Here is a 21438-nt window from a genome sequence, read left to right as displayed (position 1 = left end):
TCCATTACTGAAAGTGAAGTATTGAAGTCTCCAACTAGTATTGTAAACTGTTTTCCCTTTCAATTTTGTCAGTGTTTGCTTCATATATTTTGGTGTTTGGTGTATATATGTTTATAATTCTAATGTTGACTTTGTGAGTTTACCTTTTTATCAATGTATAATATCTTTTCTTTTTGTAACATTTTTTGACTTAAGTCTGTTTTGTCTGATATGAGTATAGTCACCTCACTTTTTGGTTACTGCTTACACAGAATATATTTATTAAACTTTTACTTTCACCTGTGCATGTGTGTATCTTACAGGTAGCATATTGTTCAATCATGTTTTTTAAGCAGTTTTGGCAGTATGCCTTTGGAGAGTTTAATCCACTTGTTAAGTAACTACTGATAATGAAGAACTGAACTTTTGTCATTTTATTGTTTTTTTTCTGTCTTACAGCTTTTGTATATTCATTTCCTCATTTACTACCTTCTTTTGTGTTCAGTGTATTTTTTTGTAGTGCCACATAAATTCTTTCTCATTTCCTTTTTTTTGTTTTTTTGTTTTTTTTGTATATTCTATAGATATTTCCCTTGTGGCTATAGAGATTATATATAGCATCCTGTTATAATAATTTAATTTGAATTTATACCAACTTAATTTTATTTGTATACTTAAACTACTCATAGATAGCCCTTCTCCCACTCTTTATTATTGATGTCACAAACTATGTCTTTAAACATTGTGTACTCATTACCATAGATTTACAATTATTTTTTATTCATTTGTCTCTTAAATGTTACATAAAATGAAATGGAATTACAAACCAAAATTATGATTAATACTGGTTTGTATATTTGATCATGCATTTACCTTTACTGGAGATTTTTATATCTTCATTTGGCTCTGAGTTACTGTCTAGGGTCCTTTCCTTTTTACCTGAAGGACTCCCTTCTGCATTTCTTGTAGAGTGTGAAATTAATGAATTTCCTTAGTTTTTGTTTATCTGGGAATATTTTAATTTCTACTTCAATTTCTTTTTTTATTTATTTTTTTTTAACCTTTATTATTGAGAGACAGAGAGACACAGAGCGTGAGCAGGGGAGGGGTAGAGAGAGGGGGAGACATAGAATCCGAAGCAGGCTCCAGGCTCTGAGCTGTCAGCACAGAGCCTGACACGGGGCTTGAACTCACAAACTGCAAGATCATGACCTAAGCTGAAGTTGGTTGCTCAACCAACTGAGCCACCCAGGTGTGCCCCTCTTCAGTTTCTAAGCACAGTTTTGCCAGATACAGAATTCTCAATTGACAGTTGTATTATCACACTGCCATCAGGCCTTCAAGTTTTCTACTGAGAAATTGGCTAAAATCTTACTGGGGATTCCTTCTATGTGTTATGTTGCTTCTCTCTTGCTGTTTTTAGGATTCTCTGTCTTTGGCTTTCATCAGTTTGTCTCAGCGTTGGTCATCATGTGCTTATCCTGCTATGCGTTTGTTGAGATTCTTGGATTTGTAGTTTTATGCCTTTCATCAAATTTGGAAAAATTTTTGTTTTTTTTTCCCCTCCATTATCTCTGATCTTTTCTCATTCTTTTTTTAATGTTTATTTTTGAGAGAAAGAGAGAGCATAAGCAGGGGAGGGTCAGAGAGAGAGGTGGGGGAGAGAGGATCCGAAGCACGCTCTGCACTGACAGATCCTGATGCAGGGTTCAAACTCAAGAACTGTGAGATCATGACCTCAGCTGAAGTCAGATGCTTAACCAAGAGAGCCACCCTGGCACCCCTCGTTCTTTTTCCTGAAACTCCCATGACTGGTCCATAGATCGTGTCCCATGAATCCTTTAAGCTGTGTTTACTTCTTTTTTCTTTCTTTTCCTTAGACTCAGTCATTTTATTTGTCCTGTCTTTAAGTTTTCAGATTCTTTCTTCAGCCTGCTTAATTCTGCTATGGAACCTCATTAGTGAATTTCTCAATTCAATTATTGTATCTTTCAGCTCCAGAATTTTTGTTCGGTTCCTTTTTACAATTTCTTGATTTTTAAAGTCCTCATCTAAGTAAAGCCAATATTTGTGCTGCTTCGGGCATGGTTCCTGGGAATTTGTTTTGTTCCTTTCTCTGGGCTTTGTTTTTTCTTCTTCTTTGCATGCCTTGTGATTTTTGTTGTTGAAAATGTGCATTTGGAGAAACAGTCACCTTCCCAGTCTTTGCAGACTGGCTATATGTCAGGGCATTCATCTGATGATTAGCTGGGCATGTTCTGAGCCTAGAGATCAGCTTTCACTTAAAGTTTGGCCTGGATCTATTTGTGGTTTCTCAATTCCCTCTGTGTACATGGCTGCTTTTAACTTCTTAATTGTCCAAAGTGTCTCACTCTAGCAGATCCTCAGGGCCTTAAGTAGTCTATCTGTACACCCATAATTTTCTGCTCTAGGTACCCATGGGTTTGTAGTCCCCTTTCAACTTTCAGCATTGGAGTCCAGTGCTTCTTCCACCTAAAATTGCAATTAGATAAGACAGGGACCAGACCCTCTGGCAGACCCTAGAGAGGTTAGAATGTTTTAAGTAAAGTTGGTTCTATGCCTTCTGGTTTGAGGGAAGGATGTCGAACTGTGCTATCTCCTTGAGACCCAGACGTACCATATAGATAAAAAAGCAATAACAAATGAAAATGACATGAACTTTACTATTCATGGCATTGTATCGACTGGGCATTTATTTGCTTGGTTGCCGTAAATCTTTGACTTTTTCCAGAGCTCCTGTAGGATTAATTAATCCAGTTTCTGTGAGGGTTTGGAACTTCTTAGTCGTTTTGCTGATGCCAGTCAAGAATGCTTTTTAAATTATAAAAGTAAAATAAAGTTAGTGAAGGAAATTTAAAGCACAGAGAAATGTAGAAAGCTAAGAAAAAAATCTTAACTGCAACCACTATTAACATTTTGATGTGTTGCCTTTCAGGCTTTTTGCCCCCTTCATCTTTACTTTCATTTTGTCCTACTTCCTCTTGTTCCTCTACCCCTTACCACCAAACAAACAAACAAACAAAATAAATAAATAAATAAATAAATAAAGTCTAAACATAGTTTTAGTCAGTACAGTGTTAATTTTTTAATATAGTGTACTTTTACATTTAACATCCCAAAATATTTATACAAGTACTCATTTCTCATTTATGCTTCTAAATAAGAAGTGTTTTATATATATATATATATATACATATATGTGTGTGTGTGTGTGTATATATATATATGTGTGTGTATATATATATGTGTGTGTGTGTGTATATATATATTAAGAATATATATTCTTAATAAAACATAAGTTTATTAGATTTGTCCATAGTCAGCAGTGGTGATCTTGCTGGTCTTGTCATTCGTGGACCCAAAGGGTTTCATGGCTTCCACAACATTCATATCCTCTTTCACCTTGCCAAAGGCTTGCCATCCAACCACTTGCCATCCAGCATGCTTGCCATCCAACCACTCAGTATTGGCAGTGCAGATGAAAAACTGGGAAGCGTTTGCATTGGGTCTAGCACTTGCCATGGATAAGATGCCAGGACCCATGTGCTTCAAGGTGAAATTTTCATCATCAAATTTCTCCCCCTGGATGGACTTGCCACCAGTGCCATTATGGCATAGAAAGTCACCATCCTGGCACATACATCCTAGAATAATCCTGTGAAAGCAGGGACCTTTATAACCAAATCCTTTCTCTCCAGTGCTCAAAGCATGTAAGTTCTCTGCTGTCTTTGGTACTTTATCTGCAAGCAGCTCGAAAGAGATGGCAGCCCAAGGGTTCGCTGTCCATCGCAATGTCAGAGAACACAGTGGAGTTGACCATCGCTGGGCAATTCAGGTAGCTCTAGGGCAGCAGTGTCTACAAGGCCTAGATATTTCCAATTTTCCTCATGTGCTTGGGTTTTATTCGAGTCTTTACTCCTTTATTCAGTATATGAGTTAAGAAAGAAGCGGTTATGAAGAACCTACAATTTTTTTTCCTTCGTCTTAGAAATTTCTGTAATTTTTACATCTAGAAAAAAATGACATCCCTTCATTCATATGACATCCCCTCATTGTTGTAAGCCCCAACAACCAGAATGAATCTTACCTTTCTTGAGAGTCATTATAAAACTATCAACCTAGACAGAAATAGTAAGGTTAATATTTTGACATCAGTTATTTAGGCTAAAGATGCCTATTAAGCTAACTGCTAGATTCTTTAACTTGTGCTGTATTCATGGATAATTATAGTATTATTTTTAATTTATTTAACCTTGTATTATGTATATCTTGAAGTTATTTATATTTTCGTAAAAATTAACTATATATTTGGTGTGTTATACCAAACTTGACATGGACAAAGGAGCATATGTCAATCTTAGTGGAAGTTGTGTCCTACCTTCCTCCATTCCTGCCTCCTACCTCAATCAGAAGTACTATAAAAAAGTCATTACCTAGGATGTTTTTGGAATATGGTTTACGGAAAGGTACCCCTTACACTTAGGCTGATTGATATATGAGTGAATAAGTTGGAAATACTTTTTGTGGGTCCCTTTATGTTAAGATACATTGTGATTAAGTTTTCTTTTCATTAACAGATTTCTACTTTTTATAGGTGTATGATTTATTTTTGGGTCATTAATTAATTATTGACTTAATAAATGTTTACACCTAACTTCTTTTATGCTTTATTGTACTGAAGCAGCAATATATAATCCAACTTGAATGTTTCTTTCATGACTAGCTTTTGGTGTCTAGGAATATGTTACTGTTAAAAGTGGAGAATATTGTATTAGATAAATTACTTTTAAAGAACACAGATTGTAGAATTACAGATCTAAAAAGAATTGTTGGAAACTTTAGTCTACTTTGATAGAGAACAAAATGAAGACAAAGAACTTATTCTAATTGGGAGTCTTTATAGTATGTTTTCTAACGTTACTTCTTTGTTCCACCAAGAACTGCTTGCTTAAAGCAAGTTTGATTATAGTATTGGTTGAATATTTAAGGTTGATAAAGTGACTGAATTTAACATATTTCCTCCCCACCATTTCTTTTAGGTGAATCTGGACTGGGGAAGTCAACATTAATCAACTCATTATTCCTCACAGATTTATATTCTCCAGAGTATCCAGGTCCATCTCATAGAATAAAAAAGACTGTACAGGTATGTATGCTATAATTGATGATAAGCTGGAGTAATAGTAACACACTCAAAACACATGCTATAACTTTTATTATGCTTCCCTAGAGATAGGTTTTATATTTGTCTCAGCCGATATAAAGTGGTAAATATGATGGTTGGTTAAAAGGAGAGAGAGCAAGCACAGGTAATTAGAGAAATTGTCTTGATTAGACCTTCTAAATTTGTCCCTAGGAGTCTCCTAGAGATTATACTGGGATGTAGTAAATAACACCCTAGAGTTATGCTGTCCAACATGGTAGCTACTTGCCATATTTAGTTATTTTGAGTTTGAATAAAATTAATTAAAATTTAAAATTCAGTTTCTTAGTTACACCAGCCACATTTCAAGTACTCAATAGACATATGTGGCAAGTGGTTACCATTTTGGGAAATATAGGTGTATTTCCACTATTGCATAATGTTCTGTTGGACAGTGTAGAGAAAACATGATTTGTGGAGAAGCCATTATTATTTAATATTGTGTTCTGTATTAGTGGCATAGTACCACATGATAAATGAATGGCAGTAGCAATTTGTTATGTCGTACTTCACAGTCTTTAATGTGCCTTTAATTCAGGTCACCTTGGGGAGCTTGTTAAATTTAGTCCCTGTGTTAGTAGGTTTGAGGTGGACTGAGATTTTGCATTTCTGACAAAATCTTAGGTGATGCTGATACTGCTGACCCATAGACCACACTTCATATAATAGAATAATCTAGGCTCCAGATCTGTACTGTTCAGTACAGTAGCCAGTAGCCACATGTGCTTGTTGAGCTCTTAAAATGTAGATAGTCCAAATGGAGATGTTATGCAATATAAAATACATCCCAGGTTTTGACAGTTTAGTATGTAAAAAAGAATATAAAGGATCCCATTAATAATTGTTTACATTTTGCAATGATAATATTTTGGTTATATTAAAGTACATTAATTTCACTTGTTATTTTTAAAATGGCTCCTGAAAGTTTTAAGTTACTTACACGGCTCACATTACATTTTTGTTGGACAGCACTCCTCTAAACTATTGAGTGAAGAAATTGTTGGTGGATTGATGGCAGTAGTAATACATAACACATAAGCAAAGAGGAAAGGAGTGAACAATTCTGGCTGGAGCAGGCTTTATTAAGGCTGGGGCTGGATTTGAAGGATTGGTAGTGATTGGCCTAATGCATAAGGTGGAAGGACAGCCTAGAATTTCTGGATAGAAACTCATGTATATCATACTATAAGATGCAGTTTAGTAATTAGATCCCTAAGAAGTAATTCTGTGAAGTGAATCTTCTGTTTCTTTTCTTTTTTTTTTTTTTTACAGTTTTTCTCTGTTTCAAGATTTTTTTTCTGTATCCTTCCTAGAGCTTGAAATTTCACATTGCTTACAAAAATGTGTTCTGAAAACTTGACACTAAATTGTTTATTTATTTGATGATCAGTGTTGGCCATTTCAACCCTAAGCAAGAAGAGAAACTTTTAATTTAGGTGTTTAAACTCGAGATAAAGAAACTGTGTATGTAGAAATGTTAAAGGAGCCCCTCAGTGTAGATTCCTAAGTTCAAGAATATTTAGTCTAAAATATGTTGGATCTTAATGCTCACGTACCTGCCAGTAGTGTTTTTGGTAATTCCTGCTGGTGAGGAAATTTTCTGAATCCTCTTTGTAGTTCTGGCGTGTTGTGTAATGCCAGGTTCACATTAGTAAGTCATTAACATCTTCCAGGTTCTATTCCAGGCAGTTTAGGTACATTAACTTATTTAATTCTTACAATGACTTTAAGAGGTAAGTAGTAGTATTACCCCCATTATATAAATGTGGAAATTTAGGTATGGATATGGCCATATCCCCGAGATCACGTAGTTAGAGTGACAGAACTAGGATACAAATCTAAACAGTCTGGTTTAGTATGTATCCTATCAAGCTATGCTGTCCCTATACTACTGATACTTAGTACATGCTGGTTTCATAGGTTAACCAGTTCTTAACAGGTCAGTTAGCTTTCCTTTACTGCATCTCCCTTTTTAATAACGTTTCATCCAGCAAATTGTCAGGTGGTTTTTTGTTTGTTTTTTATTTTTTCACCTTTTTCTCTAAAAATCTTACATAAGGAAATAGCTTTCCCAATTAGGCAATTTAGACAAAATTATTTGGTCAGAGGGGCACCTGGGGGTGGCTCAGTCGGTTGAGCATCCAACTCGTGATTTCGGCTCAGGTCATGGTCCCAGGATTGTGGGATCGAGCCCCGCATTAGACCCTGTGCTGAGACTGGAGCTTGCTTTAGATTCTCTCTGTTCCTCTCTCTCTGCCCTTCCCCTGCTCACATGTGTGTTCTGTCTCTCAAAAAAATGATTTGATCAGTGAAGTCCTCTCTTCATCATAATTATTAATATATGAAAGTAGTTAAAATAACAGAAAATGCCTCTATAAGCTATAAGGCTGATTGATCTGATGCTAACTGGTAAGGGATACTTAAGAGAAGGGATTTTTGTTTTTTACGTTTTAAATCTCAAATGGTACACCATAATGTTTGCTGTTACTTGTAAGGTTTGAATTTGCAGTCTGGACGCTGGAGGGTATTGACTTCCCTTTAAATTTTAGGCTTGAAATTCCAATAAACTACTGGTGGGTGGTTGATCGAAGCCAATCAACTCATGAAAATTTTGTGCCTTACCATGTTTTATTTTATTTTGTTTAATAGAGAAGAACACTATTTTAGCTTGCTTGATTCATACAATGCAGTGATTTTTGCCAGTGTCTGAACAGATGAAAGTATCAGCATTTACAATCTCAGAAATTCGACACATAGAAAGAAATCTAGCTTGTCATACTCTGTAGTGAACTATTTGCTCAAATAGTGAGAAATTGCTTGTGATGTAGTTATGACTGTGCTTATTCTGTAATGGTCCACGTATTGCAAAATGGATATTAAATAGGATTCATTGTCAAACTGTCATCAGTGATTCTCCTTATTGTAAGACTGAATGTTTTTTCTTTTTCCTTTTTATTATATCTTCTCAGTTTTATGCAGTGAGCATGCTTTTATAATTTTTTTAAAAAATGCCTTTCAGAAAAGAATATAATACCAAAAGATAAAAAGTAGCTCTGGGGAATAAGATTCATATTAAGAATTGGTTCTCAGTCAGTTCAGCAAAATCTCTCCCCTAAAAGTTCTTATGCCAAAAATAAATTTGCCAAACAAATCAGCAAGTTTATCAAAAATACTGACGGACTATGTGGTATGGTCTACCCTAAACCAGTTGCTTAGACCAAAAAACTTGGAGCCATCCTTAACTCCTTTTTACTCTCTACTTCCGTATGCAGTCCATCAATAAATTCTGTTACTTCTGCTTTCACAATATATCCACAATCCTACCACTTTCCTAGTACCACTCCTATCCAGGCTCCATCATTTCTCTTCCTAGATATAACAGCCTAATTCACTTCTCTGACTGCGATCGTCGGCCACTGCCCCAATCTTTTTAACAAAACAGTAAGAATCTTCTCTTACAATGTAAATCAGATCCTTTTGAACCTCTGTTCAAAACTCTTCGGTGGCTTTCCATCTCAGAGCAAGGCTGGAGTCCTTACAGTATCTAGAGGACCTTATAAGATTTGCCCTCACCCCTCTCTGTAACCTATTTCCCACACTTTTCCACTTTTGGCTTACTCTGCTCTGACTAAACCAACATCCTTGCTGTTCTTTGAACAGGCCAATCCTACTTTCTACCTCAGGGCTCTTCCACATCTTGTTTCTCTGCCTTCAGTGTTCTTCCCTGAGATTTCCTGATGGCTTGCTCCCTAACTTTCATCAATTCTCTGCATAAATGCTGCTTTTTCAGTGAGGCCTTGTCTGGCCACCCTATAAACTCCTTCCGGGCCCTACCTTGGCTCTAAATGTATTAAGTTCTGTGAAGGTAGCAACTTCATCTTATTCACTGTAAACTCATTTCTTAGAACTGCATCTGAAAACTGCATCCAGTATTAATGAATGATTGAACAAACAATTTAAAAAATGTATATGACTTAGTGTTTAGTTGGGATATTTTGAACTTCAGGATCTTTGAAGTTTTGTTAATCTTTTCTTCTTGGTTCATGATGTTTTATAAATCACTATTTAGAAAAAGTGAAATAATTTTAAATTTGAGAATTTTTGAAGTTTTTAATTTGACAATTATTTTATTGTTTTTTAAAAAATTTTTTCAATATTTATCTTTGAGAGAGAGAGACAGAGAGAGACAGAGTGCGAGCGGAGGAGAGGCAGAGAGAGGGGGAGACACAGAATCCAAAACAGGCTCCAGGTTCTGAGCTATCTGCACAGAGCCCGACGCTGGCCCGAACTCACAAACCAGGAGATCATGACCCGAGCCGAAGGCAGACGCTTAACCAACTGACCCACCCAGGCGCCCCAATTTGACAATTTTTTTTTAAAGTTTTGTTGGTTATTTTCATTTTTTTCTTGAGCAGAATTTTAAAAAATTACTAAATTAATATGTGGCTTTACACAAAAAGGCATAAATTTTAACTTAAAGCTTGATGAACTTTTGTATATGTATCCATATATCCAGGTAATTACCACCTAGATTAAGATATTACAGTACATTTCTAGCACCCCAGAAGACTTCCTTGTGCCTCTCAGTATTACACCAAACCCCAAATATAAATAGCTTTCTGACTTCTGTTTCCATAGATTAATTTTGCCTGTTCTTGAATTTCATTTAGACGCTATACTCTTTTGTGTCTGATTTTTTTCACTGAAGACTATATCTGTGGTATTTGTCCATGTTGTGTACTGTAGTTTTCATTGTTGTATAATGTACCATTGTATCGATATATCTCAGATTATATTCTATTGTAGGTAAGCATTTGGGTTTTCTTTCTTTTTTTTTGTTTTGTTTTTACCAATATGAATATTTTTGTACATTGTTTTAGTGGACCTAGGGACTCATTTCTGTTGTGTGTCTGTGCATATTAATATAAAGGTATTTTATTGTTTCAGTTAATTTGCTTTCATATAAGATTGAACATGTCTTCTGTACTTATTAACTGTTCAGATTTCATTGAAGTGTTTTGACCATCTTAAAATTTCCTCTTTTCTCTTTGATTTGGAGGAGTTTCTTATCTAGATAATTGTCCCTTATATTTCATACATTCAGGATAATTTCTCTCAGGCCAGCATCTGTTAAAGACAGTGCGAGAGGCGCTTTGTTAGAATTCTTTTTACATTTGCCTGTCTCCAAAATAATTCTGTTTAAACTCACTTTACCTTCTCTTAAGGTAACATTTTGAAAGTGTTCTCTTCTATTGTGAACATCTTCCCAACTCTCTCTCTGTCTCTCTCTGAAAACAAAAGAGTAATCAAGGCTTGAGAGTATCTATAGTAAGATTTTTAAAACAAAGTCCTGTGTACTACTATTGAATTTCCTTTTTACCAAAAGTAAGACCTATAACATCTGAGAACTAGATGGATTCTCACTAGAATCCCAGAGAAGTACCCTTTCCTGACTGCACCATGGAAGTATTCCTTGATATACTGGAAACAAGTTCAAGATCCTCTAAACTCTTTTCTTCACTTACCCAGGAGAGAGAACATAACATGTTCTGAGTCATTCAGTGGATTTAGAAAATAGAATATAGTTTTCTTTTACAGTTGAATGACTCTTCACCAAGTCCAAAAATGTAGCAGATAATCTCCTTTGGAAGCTCATAAATTCTTTCATTGGAGACTGGTCAGAAGTATTACATCTCAGCCCAGACATTTAAGACCAGGAGAAACATAAAATCATGAGTTTCAAAAAACAAATGTCTACAATTTCCCTGACCTGAAAGCTGTCTGGACCACTTCCAACTGTCAAAAAAAAAAAAAAGACAAAAAGAAAAATCCTGTGATGTAGCCAAATAGGGAGTGAAATTTTAATAAAGACCGTGATCTCATAATCTCCTCCCTGAGTATTTTTTACTTATAAGAGACTTGTATCATTAATAAGAAATTCCTTCACATTTGCAGTCTTGGAATGAAGGAGAAGCTGTCTACATTGGACAGAGAGATGGTTCTGAGCTTCCTCTGTATCAAAGGTTCTGATTTGAATGAAGTTTTCAGTATTAAATAGAAGTCCTTTGGGATTGATTCCCAGTGTGCTGTCGTGAGCCTCAGGACTCTGGCTCTGCAGCTCCAAATGTGAGCCAACACTCTAGTTCCAGAGTTCTTTATACCAGTGGTTTCCAGACTTGAGAGTCCATCACTGGAAGACTTGCTAAAACAGCTTACTGAGTCCCTCTCCCCAGAGTTTGCTCTTTAGTGGGTTTGAGGCAGGACTCAGAGAATTCATATTTCTAATTTTCCAGACTATGCAGCTGCCAGTCAGGATACTACGCTTTGAGAATGAGTGCTCTGTAGTCTTTCTAGCCTGATAACAGACTGAATTCATCCTGTATTTCTGGGAAGATTTTAGAGAGGGTACTGTTTATCCTTAGTTCTTTCAGAATATTTCACATTGAATGAAATAGTACCATATTTTCTGTTTTTATTCATATATTTTTTTGTTAATAGACTGATTAAAATGAAGTGATAGAAAAAATTGAACGCTTGTTCCACTTCATGTTCCAATCTCAAATATAGGTCCTTAGATTAACAAAGTTTTAAGAAAAATATTACATACAGTGATGCATGTACAGTAGTAACTTTTATAATATTGTTATATTTGAAAATTTTTGGATCATATGTCAAGTCAGTTGAAAGGTTGCCAGCTATCTCCAAGGGAAAAACTGCCCTTTATTCTGGGACTAAATCAGTTCTAGTTTCTTTTGTGAAATGAGAGTGTTTTTTTTTTTTTTTTTTTAAGTTCTTAGTTGGCAACCTTATATTGGTCCCCTTTAAAATTTTTTTCTTGGGGCGGGGGGTGCCTGGGTGGCTCATTCAGTTAAGTGGCTACTTCCACTCAGGTCATGATCTTGTGGTTTGTGAGTTTGAGCTCCACATCGGGCTCTGGGCTGACAGCTCAGAGCCTGGAGACTGCCTCAGATTCTGTGTCTCCCTCTTTCTCTGCTCCTCCCCTGCTCGCAATCAATCTCTCTCTCTCTCTCTCTCTCTCTCTCTCTCTCTCTCTCTCTCTCAAAAATAAACATTAAGAAAATTAAAACTTTTTTCTTGGGGTGCCTGGGTGGCTCAGTCAGTTAAGCATCTGACTCTTAATTTCAGCTCAGGTCCTGATCTTGCGATTTGTGAGATCAAGCCCCATGGGCTCTGTGCTGACAGTGTGGAGCCTGGTTGGGATTCATTCATTCTCATTCTGTCTCTCTCCCCTCAACCCACTCAAGTGTGTGTGCATACACTGTCTCTCAAATAAACTTAAAAAACCCTTGTTTTTCTTGGTTTGGAAAGTCCTAAAAATCACTATTGCAAATTAAATGGCTACAAAAATTTTAGAGGTGAAAACAGGTGAAAGCAATGAATCCTATCCTATCCCTAGGATAACATTTTATAGACTCCTTGAGACATTTATATAAAGCCCAATTAGGAAACTCTCTTGTTGGTGTTGGTCCAGTATTGATAGTTTTTTAAAGTATTCACGGGACAGACATTTGAATATCTTACTCCAGGTTTGGGGGCTACAGTGATGATGGACACAATCAAATTTCTTAACGATCTCACAGTCACATGATTTAGTGAGACTATTGCTGCTGTAATGTGTTATAGAGGTTACCTTGGCAAGGTAGATTTTAGTGAAGTAGTAGGAATGGAGGGCAAGATGGCAGTGGATTGAAAAGGGATAGTAAATGAGGTCGTGAAGATGGGATGGCTGTGAAGAAAAGGACAAGAGGGAATACCTGGAGGTTGAGTGTAGGGTACTGAGAGAGTTGTTTGGTTTTTATTTCCAAAAAAGACCTGAGAATGTTTATATCCAATGGAGAATCAATCCCTAAGAGATGAGAGGTTGAAAATAAACTGGAAATAGTCTAAATGGTTGTCAACATGACTCTGAAATGGAGTGATCACATCCCTGGTATATATTGAGAAATAAGCCTCAGGAAGAAAGGGATCTGTTCATCGGAACAGAAGGAAAGACTGTTGCATCAAACAAATTGAGGATGCTCTTGTCTTCATCTAGAGATGAGGTACTTTGCTGAGCGTGGTTGGAGAGATAGTAACGTAGAGCTAGAGAAGAGCCATTCTGGGAAATGAAAGAGGCATGGGACTAGTGAGCACATAAAAGCATCATTGGATAGCAGGGAAATTCCTGTCAAATTGAAGTTCATAAATTTTGTGTAACAAAGATATCTGGGCTGGAAAAGAAAAAGAAATAAAGGGTTTAGGAGGGGGGTTGCTAATAGAAAATGAAAAGGACAAGACATTTAAGATCTCAATTTAAGGAGGTGCAGGGGATTGAGGTGTAGTGATTTAGTGTAGCAGGCAGAATTCGAATCTTTGGATCAACTTTATTAATAAACTAGGTTTGGGTCTTGATGAGAAGTAGTCTTTAGGCATAACTATTCTACTATTGGTCATTGCCTCTTAGTTCCTTGTAGAACATAATGAAGTATCTAAGATGATACTTATCTTCTCAGCCATTAAATAGAGTAGGTAGTGTTTGTGTTTGAGTAAGTGGAGTATCTCAGGCTGTTTAAGTCTCTTGTTCCACGTCTCTGCAGAGCTTTGGCTGTAATGCCACCTCCTGAGCAAGTTTAGGTATAGAGGTAACTCCTGACAAAATTTTAACCCTCACCTTGAAATTTAATACAGTTAATTGAGTAACACTTTTTATTTACCTTAACAAATAGCTCTTAAACATTGGTCAGAAAACTTCAGTTATTTAACAGTCTTTTAAAAATGAAAGAAATGAAGCTATGGAAACACTGAAGGTTTGAGTTTGTTGTTGTTGTTTTTTTCCCCTCAGATTGGAAAACTGAACAATATTAGAAAAAAGAGTGCCTTACATTTCTGGGAGTTAGGAGTCCAAAAGAGGCCTCAGTAAATTAATTATACATAAACAATATAGTGGGCTTTAGTTTTATTTTTCAGAAAGAAACATAATTGAAAATGCCCTTGATTCATTCCTTCAGCATTAAATTATGCATTTAATGTTAGAGAACTTTTGAGTGATGCCATAAAATATGCTTATGTGACCTGCTTAAGTAAAGTGCATGGGAAAATGGCCATTTGGAATAGATTTCTTAAGAAAAGTTTGAAATTCCTGAACTTGAACTAATTTGTTTTCCATGGATCCCACGAGGATACTTGCAAAACCAGATGATAGGATACAGTCAGATCCTGTGAATGGCACTAGTTTACAGTTATGTTTTCTGGATCTCTTCCATGTGTTGCCTTCTTTGTATTTGACCATGTATGGATACAAAGAATTTCATAGGCCAGAAAAGTGGCTTTTATAAACAGACTCTTTAAAGTACAGATCTTAATTTTTCTTACGTCCATAAACAATTAAGTTGTTAAACTGATTATAAAAATAAAAAGGAAACAACGGTCTTAAAATATAAGCTGGTATGGTGTGTGATTAGTATACAACCTATTACTGAAGATAGAAATGGCCTTTGCTTAGTAACAAGGGAACCAAAAGTGGTTTGGGGTAAAATTGGGGCGATGATTCATGTAGAACAATTACATCCTGCATCAATTTCTAATATATAGTACTATGTCATTTAAAAGAATTATTAAGTAAAGGGTAGTATGATTACTTTGGGTAGTTCTGCTTCAGTGACCATTAATGAATAGCCTATTTTTATGACGGAGAGGGAAGCCAATTCAAGATATATCAAGATGTTGCATTTGACCAGATTGTCCTTTAAAAAAAAATTTATATAATGACAAATAACTAGATTGTCCTTTAACTAGAGGACAACCATTTTTTATTTTTATAAGATATGAACTTTGTAAGCCACATAACACATCTCTTTTTTTTTTTTTTTTTTTTTTTTTTTTTTTTTTAGTTTTGATAATCTAACACTGATGAGTCTGATTATTTCCTCATTTTGCCTTCCTCATAAGAGTAACCTGGTATCAGACTACTGGTATTATCTTAGCTATGTGGTATGAAACAGTGGTCTCCTATGCAATGCACATCCATTGTTGGTACTGAAAATGGTCAGACAGCATTAAGAACCCTATTTATTGATGTTTACTTTTTTAATCTAGAGAGAATTAATACTGTTAATACTTATTAACAGATTTCCAATTGTATATATTTGGTAGATAAATAAATACATTTGGGATGTTCAAAATTTTCACCAATAGTTCTACAAGGATTAAAGCAGTTTAGTAAAGAGCATTGGTATAAAAGATAAGACCTTTGCCTTTTATTTGTCTAAAAGATTAGAAGTCCCTCCATAGACATGCATATCCAAATCTCAGGCAGTGTTTTCAGTGTTAACAGTTTTTTTTACATGATTTTTTTTTAACAAAATAACTTGATTGCTATCGACCTGCACTGTCCAATCCAGTGTCACTAAGCTACATGTGGCTATTTAAGCTAATTCAAATTAAATAAACATTCAGCTCCTCAGTTGCTCTAGTCATGTTTCAAGGGCTAAGTAGCCACATGGGCAAGCATCTAATGTATTGGACAGTGAGGGTACAGAACATTTGCATCATCTCAGAAGGTTCTATTGGACAGTGCTGCTACAGACTTTCCTACTCAGTAGTCTTAGTCTCAGTTCCTTGGTCTCTTCATACCTCAGCCAGCCTCTGTAAGAACATGTCAAAAGGGAATGGAAAGACATCATTTCTGTAAGCCTGAAAGGTACACCCAACTTTTTCTACCTAGAAATTAGAAATTTTCCTTTCCATACTCTGTTAGCAGACATAAATAGTTGAAGTTGCTTTTCACATATTGATGATTACATTTTTTCCTTAAGTCTAGAAGTACTTAATTCATACCGTCTTATGGCAATTAATATTTAAAGTTTGAATCTAATTCTTCCCTCTTAAATTAGCCTACCAACGTACCTAGAGCCTCTAGTCCTAGTAAGCCATTGATGTAAATGTACATTGAGGGGTGCCTGGGTGGCTCAGTCAGTTGAGCGTCTGACTCTTGATTTGGGCTCAGTTCATCATCTCAGGGCTGTGGGATCGAGCTCTATGTTGGTCTCTGTGCTGAGCTTGGAACCTGCTTAAGATTCTCTCTTTCTCTGTCTCTCTCTTACTCTCTCTCTCTCTCCCCCCTTCGCTCCCCCTCTCCCCCACTTGTGTATGTGCATGCTCTCTCTCTAAAAAGGTAAATAAAATTAAATTTAAAAAAATAATAAAAGTATGCATCAGATGAAAGCCTGTGTTTTTCTGGGGTCATTATTCCCCTTTTCTGTTTAAATCCATGTTTACTTTATCTAGCAGCACCATATGCCCAAGATGAATGACTTACATGTTCTGATGCAGAGTTTGGGGTTACAGAAAATCTTAGATTGTAGGAGGAATTGTTGTTATTGTTCAAGTCTAATACCCTTTCTCAAATAGAACATTCTTACAAATTGTAAAGAGAACCAAAGATTTTAATCAGAGGTGGTAGGATTTTTTGTTTTTTTTCAGTGCCTGGACCTTTGCTGATCACTTTGGTATAAATGTGAAATATAACATTTGAGAAGAGAGTTGGATCTTAGCCATAACATAAACACAAGTGTAAATAATTATGGCCATACTGACAAAGGTTTGGGAATGTAATAAGTTCACTTGAGTAATTGGTTTGGACCAAACTAGATGGAAATAGTTCAGAAAAGCATTTACTGTAAATGGTAGATTAGATGTACTTGTTTGGTTAATTGCATTTGATTTCTATGAATTACTGAATCATTTAAGCATATTGTTTATTTGTGTTGCTAGACACACATTAGATCATATAGGCATTGTATGGCTTTAGTGACTATTACTATTTTATCAGTTCCCATTTTCCTACTTTATGTCAACTATAAGCCATAAACCCACTACTTACATATGTGCCTTTCTTTCAAGTAACCAGGATTTCTCATATCCACAATAATTGATTTTAAAGAAAATGTGGGTAGATTTAGTTTGCAGAAAATTTCCCAGTTGGTTTTGATTAATGCTCATCTCCCTGCTTCTTACCTTGTAGGAAACCACAGGTGTAATATATGGTATTAATATCTGTGCCAATAATTCTTACAGGTGGAACAGTCCAAAGTTTTAATCAAAGAAGGTGGTGTTCAGTTGCTGCTCACAATAGTTGATACGCCAGGATTTGGAGATGCAGTGGATAATAGTAATTGGTAAGAAGGGTTTATCATCACTGCTTTATATTGATTGCATTTTGGGTATCGGTGGTTAGACCTTTTCTGCTTAAGATTTTTAAACTTCTCATCTTAGCAGAGGTCACTGAACTTTCTAGTGATATGACTTGAGTTCTTACACCAACTTTGCCACTTACTTGACAATGTTACTTAATTTCTTTGAACTGATTTCCTTTTCTATAAAATGGAGGTAATACCTATCATAGAATTATTTTGAAGACAAATTCTAAAGCAACATGGATACAAGAATTCTCATTACAAGGAAGTTAAAACTTCATTTTCTTCTATAATTTTATCCACTTATTGTATATATTATTTTCTAGCCCATCCTAATTTAAATCTGATTTTAAATGTTCCATTTCTCCATAAGTCATAAGTTAAGAAAACATCCATGGCATTCTATTTAGAAATAGTATATTATAAACAATATTTTTCTTTGTTTTTGAAGTAAATTTCTGTTAACTTTTAAAACAAATAAGTTCATCATGAAGTTTTTGTATAACTTAATCTTTTAATTTGAAATAAAAACCTCTGTACTTAATGCAGATAACATAATTTGGTTGTGTTTTGATGCTAAATAATTAATTTTTTTCCATTTGGAAAGTTCAGAAATAATGAATCAAGATTTATCCAAGGTGATAACTACTTGTTTTTGAATCAGTATATGTAGAATAATTTGAGATATCTTCAACTGGTTTGATTGGTTTTGCCTATTTAAAAATATTGATTACTGTAGCAGTCCTCAGTTGTACATTCATATGTAGAATTGCAACTTAATTATTTTATTTATCTGCTTTTTATAGCTGGCAGCCTGTTATTGACTACATTGATAGTAAATTTGAGGACTACCTAAATGCAGAATCTCGAGTGAACAGACGTCAGATGCCTGATAACAGGGTGCAGTGTTGTTTATACTTCATTGCTCCTTCAGGACATGGGTCAGTACCTTGATACTTCTGATAATCTGCTGTTGTTTATTATGACTGAACTTTGGGGATATATTTTAGTTATCCATATCTCTGTGGAGTACATTTAAATATATCAGTTGTAAAATCCCAAATTCTATACAAAAATGGCTTATAAAAAACACGTTGTAAGTCCTAGATAAGTTAATAGTAACCTTCATGTGTAGGCTTTTTTTTTTTTTTTTTTTAACCTGTTCATAAGGAGCAGTGTTTCCATCATGGTTTAATGTTTCAATGTGGCTAATTTAGCTTCCTTTTGACCACTCTACCACAAATTGAACTACCAAATAAGGGGAAACAGCTATAAAAATTAGCTTACACAAATTTTAAGAAACTTCAAAGATGCAAAGATGTTTTTACTATGAATCTGATAGAAAAGGTTACAAGAAAGGTTAAGTACCAAAGTTCTTAGTGTGCCATTTCTTTCTTCGCTAAATTTCTTTGGCTTGTGTTTCACCTTAGCTATCACAATCATATTGTTTAAATTTCATATCATCAGTGCTACTCTTCTACTTATTAGGAGTTAAGGTGTAAGTGTCTTATATTCATCTGATCTGATTATTTTTGTTAATATGGCTAGCTTGTATTCCTTTTTTTATTGTTTGTACTTCCTCTGTCATCTGAGTAGATATATATGTCACTGTCAACTGCAGATGTTTGTAATTACTCTTCTTCAATCTTTTTCTTTAGATAGATGACTCTGTATAGCTCAGCCACCTGATGATCAGAGCCACTATCTCTCTACCAGAAGGAACTGGGATATTATACAGCATCAGACTAAATAGGATTACATCATCTAACACCCAGGTTACAGTCGTATAAACCAGTTGCTTCATGAGAGTACCTTTCTCTTCCCTTTTCTGCTTCTTTCTCGATCTTTTTCCTAGAAAGGTTAATAATGCCCATTATCACGTTGAGCAACAAGTCTGAATCATGTAGTTTACCATTTTTGCACTGTCAGATTATAGTGACAAATGTTTCTTTTTTTTATTTCTAATATTCTTCTATAGTGTTCTTTGAGGTTTACATATTGTATAAAATTGATTCACCAACTTAAAAGGCTTAAAAAAAAAATCTCAAAAACATAACACACGGGCACCTGGGTGGTTCAGTCAGTTGAACATCCAGCTTCGGCTCAGGTCATGATCTCGCGGTTTGTCAGTTCAAGCCCCCATTGGGCTCTGTGCTATAGCTCAGAGTCTGGAGCCTGCTTCAGATTCTGTGTCTCCCTCTCTCTCTAACCCCTCCCCTGTTCACACTGTGTGTCTCTGTCTCTCAAAAATAAATGAGCGTTCAAAAAAATTTTGTAAAAACTAACACCCTGTATAGCTTTTCTTGAGTACTTGCTAACTTCTTCCTGATATATGTATTAATTAATTTATTTTTTATTCATTCTAGTTAACTTGCTAGGGCTTTTTCCTAGAAGACAACAGAGTAAAATCTTAACTTTTATTTATTTATTGTCATTTTTTTAATCTGCAGTTTAGTCAGTAGAAATTTGTCAGTTTATATCCAGTTTTATTATTTTAGATCTTTTGGACTCTCTCCAAGATTTAGTAATTCTCATGAAACCACATTCCTTCTATCTCTGGGGGAAAGTACATTTCTTAAAATTGCATGGGAAATGAGATTAAAAAAATTTTTTTTTTTTTTTTAATGATTCAAACAATGTGTGGTAGCTTTGGGCCATTTCATATTTGTCACAAGGGATGGGAGTTCAAAACTTTTATTTTCTAGGTGTAAAAATGTGCTTTTGAATAGTTTCTCATCTTAACTATTTTTAGACATGGAACAAAGTTTTGCCCATTGGTAGGTGCTACTGTGTATTAAGTTAAAGAATAAAACTGAATTTTATGTAGAGAATTCCTGATCTGCTCACTACAGACTAAAATTGTAGGCAGTCTGAGAGATGAATCAGGGCCTTTCTGTCTTATCTGGGTAGTTCTTTTTGGAGAGGTCCTGTTGTGGAGTAATTATAAATCGGTCCAACATTGTATTTTCAGTGTTCCCCACCTCACCCCACCAAGTATCGTCACTAAACGACTGGTAGTTGCTATTAAGTTTAAAAACTGACTTGGAACTTGAATTTTAAAATGGTATTTTTACCCTTTTGAATATTGATTGCCACTTAAAAAAGTCAGTTTCATTCAGTGAGTTTTATATGGAAGGTTTTTTTTCCCTAAGAAATATATGTATGTGTATATTAAATATTTGTCATTTGCCCTGTAGTCATTTTATTTATTTTGCTATAGGCTTTGAGGTTCAATAGTTTTCCCCCTCTAATATGGGTTTATCTTCTAGAAATTCTATAAAGGACTTTGCATTGTTTAAAAACAACATTTAAAAACTAAATTTCTTGGAAAAGATGACCTGAAGTAAAACTAAACGGACAGAGGAAAAATTTCAACCAGAATGTAATCTACATGTGAACTAAATGTTTTCTGCTGTTGACATTTTGTAAGCTTCTGAAATTTGTATTCTAATTTAAAAGGGCAGAAGGGTTTTATCGGGGCTTTTATAAAGATTTTACCTTTTTTTTCTAAAGTTTAATTTTTAAACTGATTTAAATGTTCTTCGGCCTGGTTTTATATTTAAGAAGTTAACTTTACCAATTTCCTTGTCATGGTTGTTTTTTAGTGTCTTTCTCTTTAAAAGTTGAGATTATAAATATTCAGCAAGTGCTGTTTTACTGTTAAGTGTAAAGCCTTGTTAACTTAGATTTTGATTTTAATATTTTGTATTAAACGCTCTTAAGATGTATTAAAATTTCAGAGTAACTGAATTCTTTTGTTTCTGGTTTAATGAGGTGGTATTCACGATAATTTAAATTTGTTATGAGTAGAATCTGGAAAGTGAACCGTAAAAATTTATAGATCTGAGATTGATTGATTGGGCCATGGCTTTTATATTTAGTGTTGTGTGTTATGACTGATGAAAAGAAGCAAAATTTAAGATTTTTTGGAGTTGAAATAGGTTCTTTCAGTTAGCCTTTGTGAATAAGAGTGCTATTTATAGATAATACAGTGTTATTCCAGCGACAGTCTCTTTTCTGTAGTGTTCCCTATTCTCTGAA

General features: G+C 34.9%; 1 protein-coding gene and 1 pseudogene across 6 annotated transcripts in view; one reads left to right on the top strand and one right to left on the bottom strand.

Moving 5' to 3' along the window:
* The window catches only part of SEPTIN7 (septin 7), a 113572-nt gene that overhangs the window by 58543 nt on the left and 33591 nt on the right, over nt 1-21438 (top strand). For all 6 annotated transcript variants that reach the window (XM_027075261.2, XM_053218231.1, XM_053218230.1 and 3 more), the window contains 3 exons: nt 5040-5146; nt 17279-17379; nt 18204-18338. In XM_027075261.2, the coding sequence (XP_026931062.1) occupies nt 5040-5146; nt 17279-17379; nt 18204-18338 (343 nt within the window). The remainder of the gene's footprint in view (nt 1-5039; nt 5147-17278; nt 17380-18203; nt 18339-21438) is intronic.
* LOC128314746 (peptidyl-prolyl cis-trans isomerase A-like) lies at nt 3304-3832 on the bottom strand (annotated as a pseudogene).

Source organism: Acinonyx jubatus, chromosome A2 (genome assembly GCF_027475565.1).
Source record: "Acinonyx jubatus isolate Ajub_Pintada_27869175 chromosome A2, VMU_Ajub_asm_v1.0, whole genome shotgun sequence".
NCBI classification, from domain to species: Eukaryota; Metazoa; Chordata; class Mammalia; order Carnivora; family Felidae; genus Acinonyx; species Acinonyx jubatus.
The sequence above is the reverse complement of the archived record's forward strand: the minus strand, read 5'-3'. Positions and strand labels throughout refer to the sequence as shown.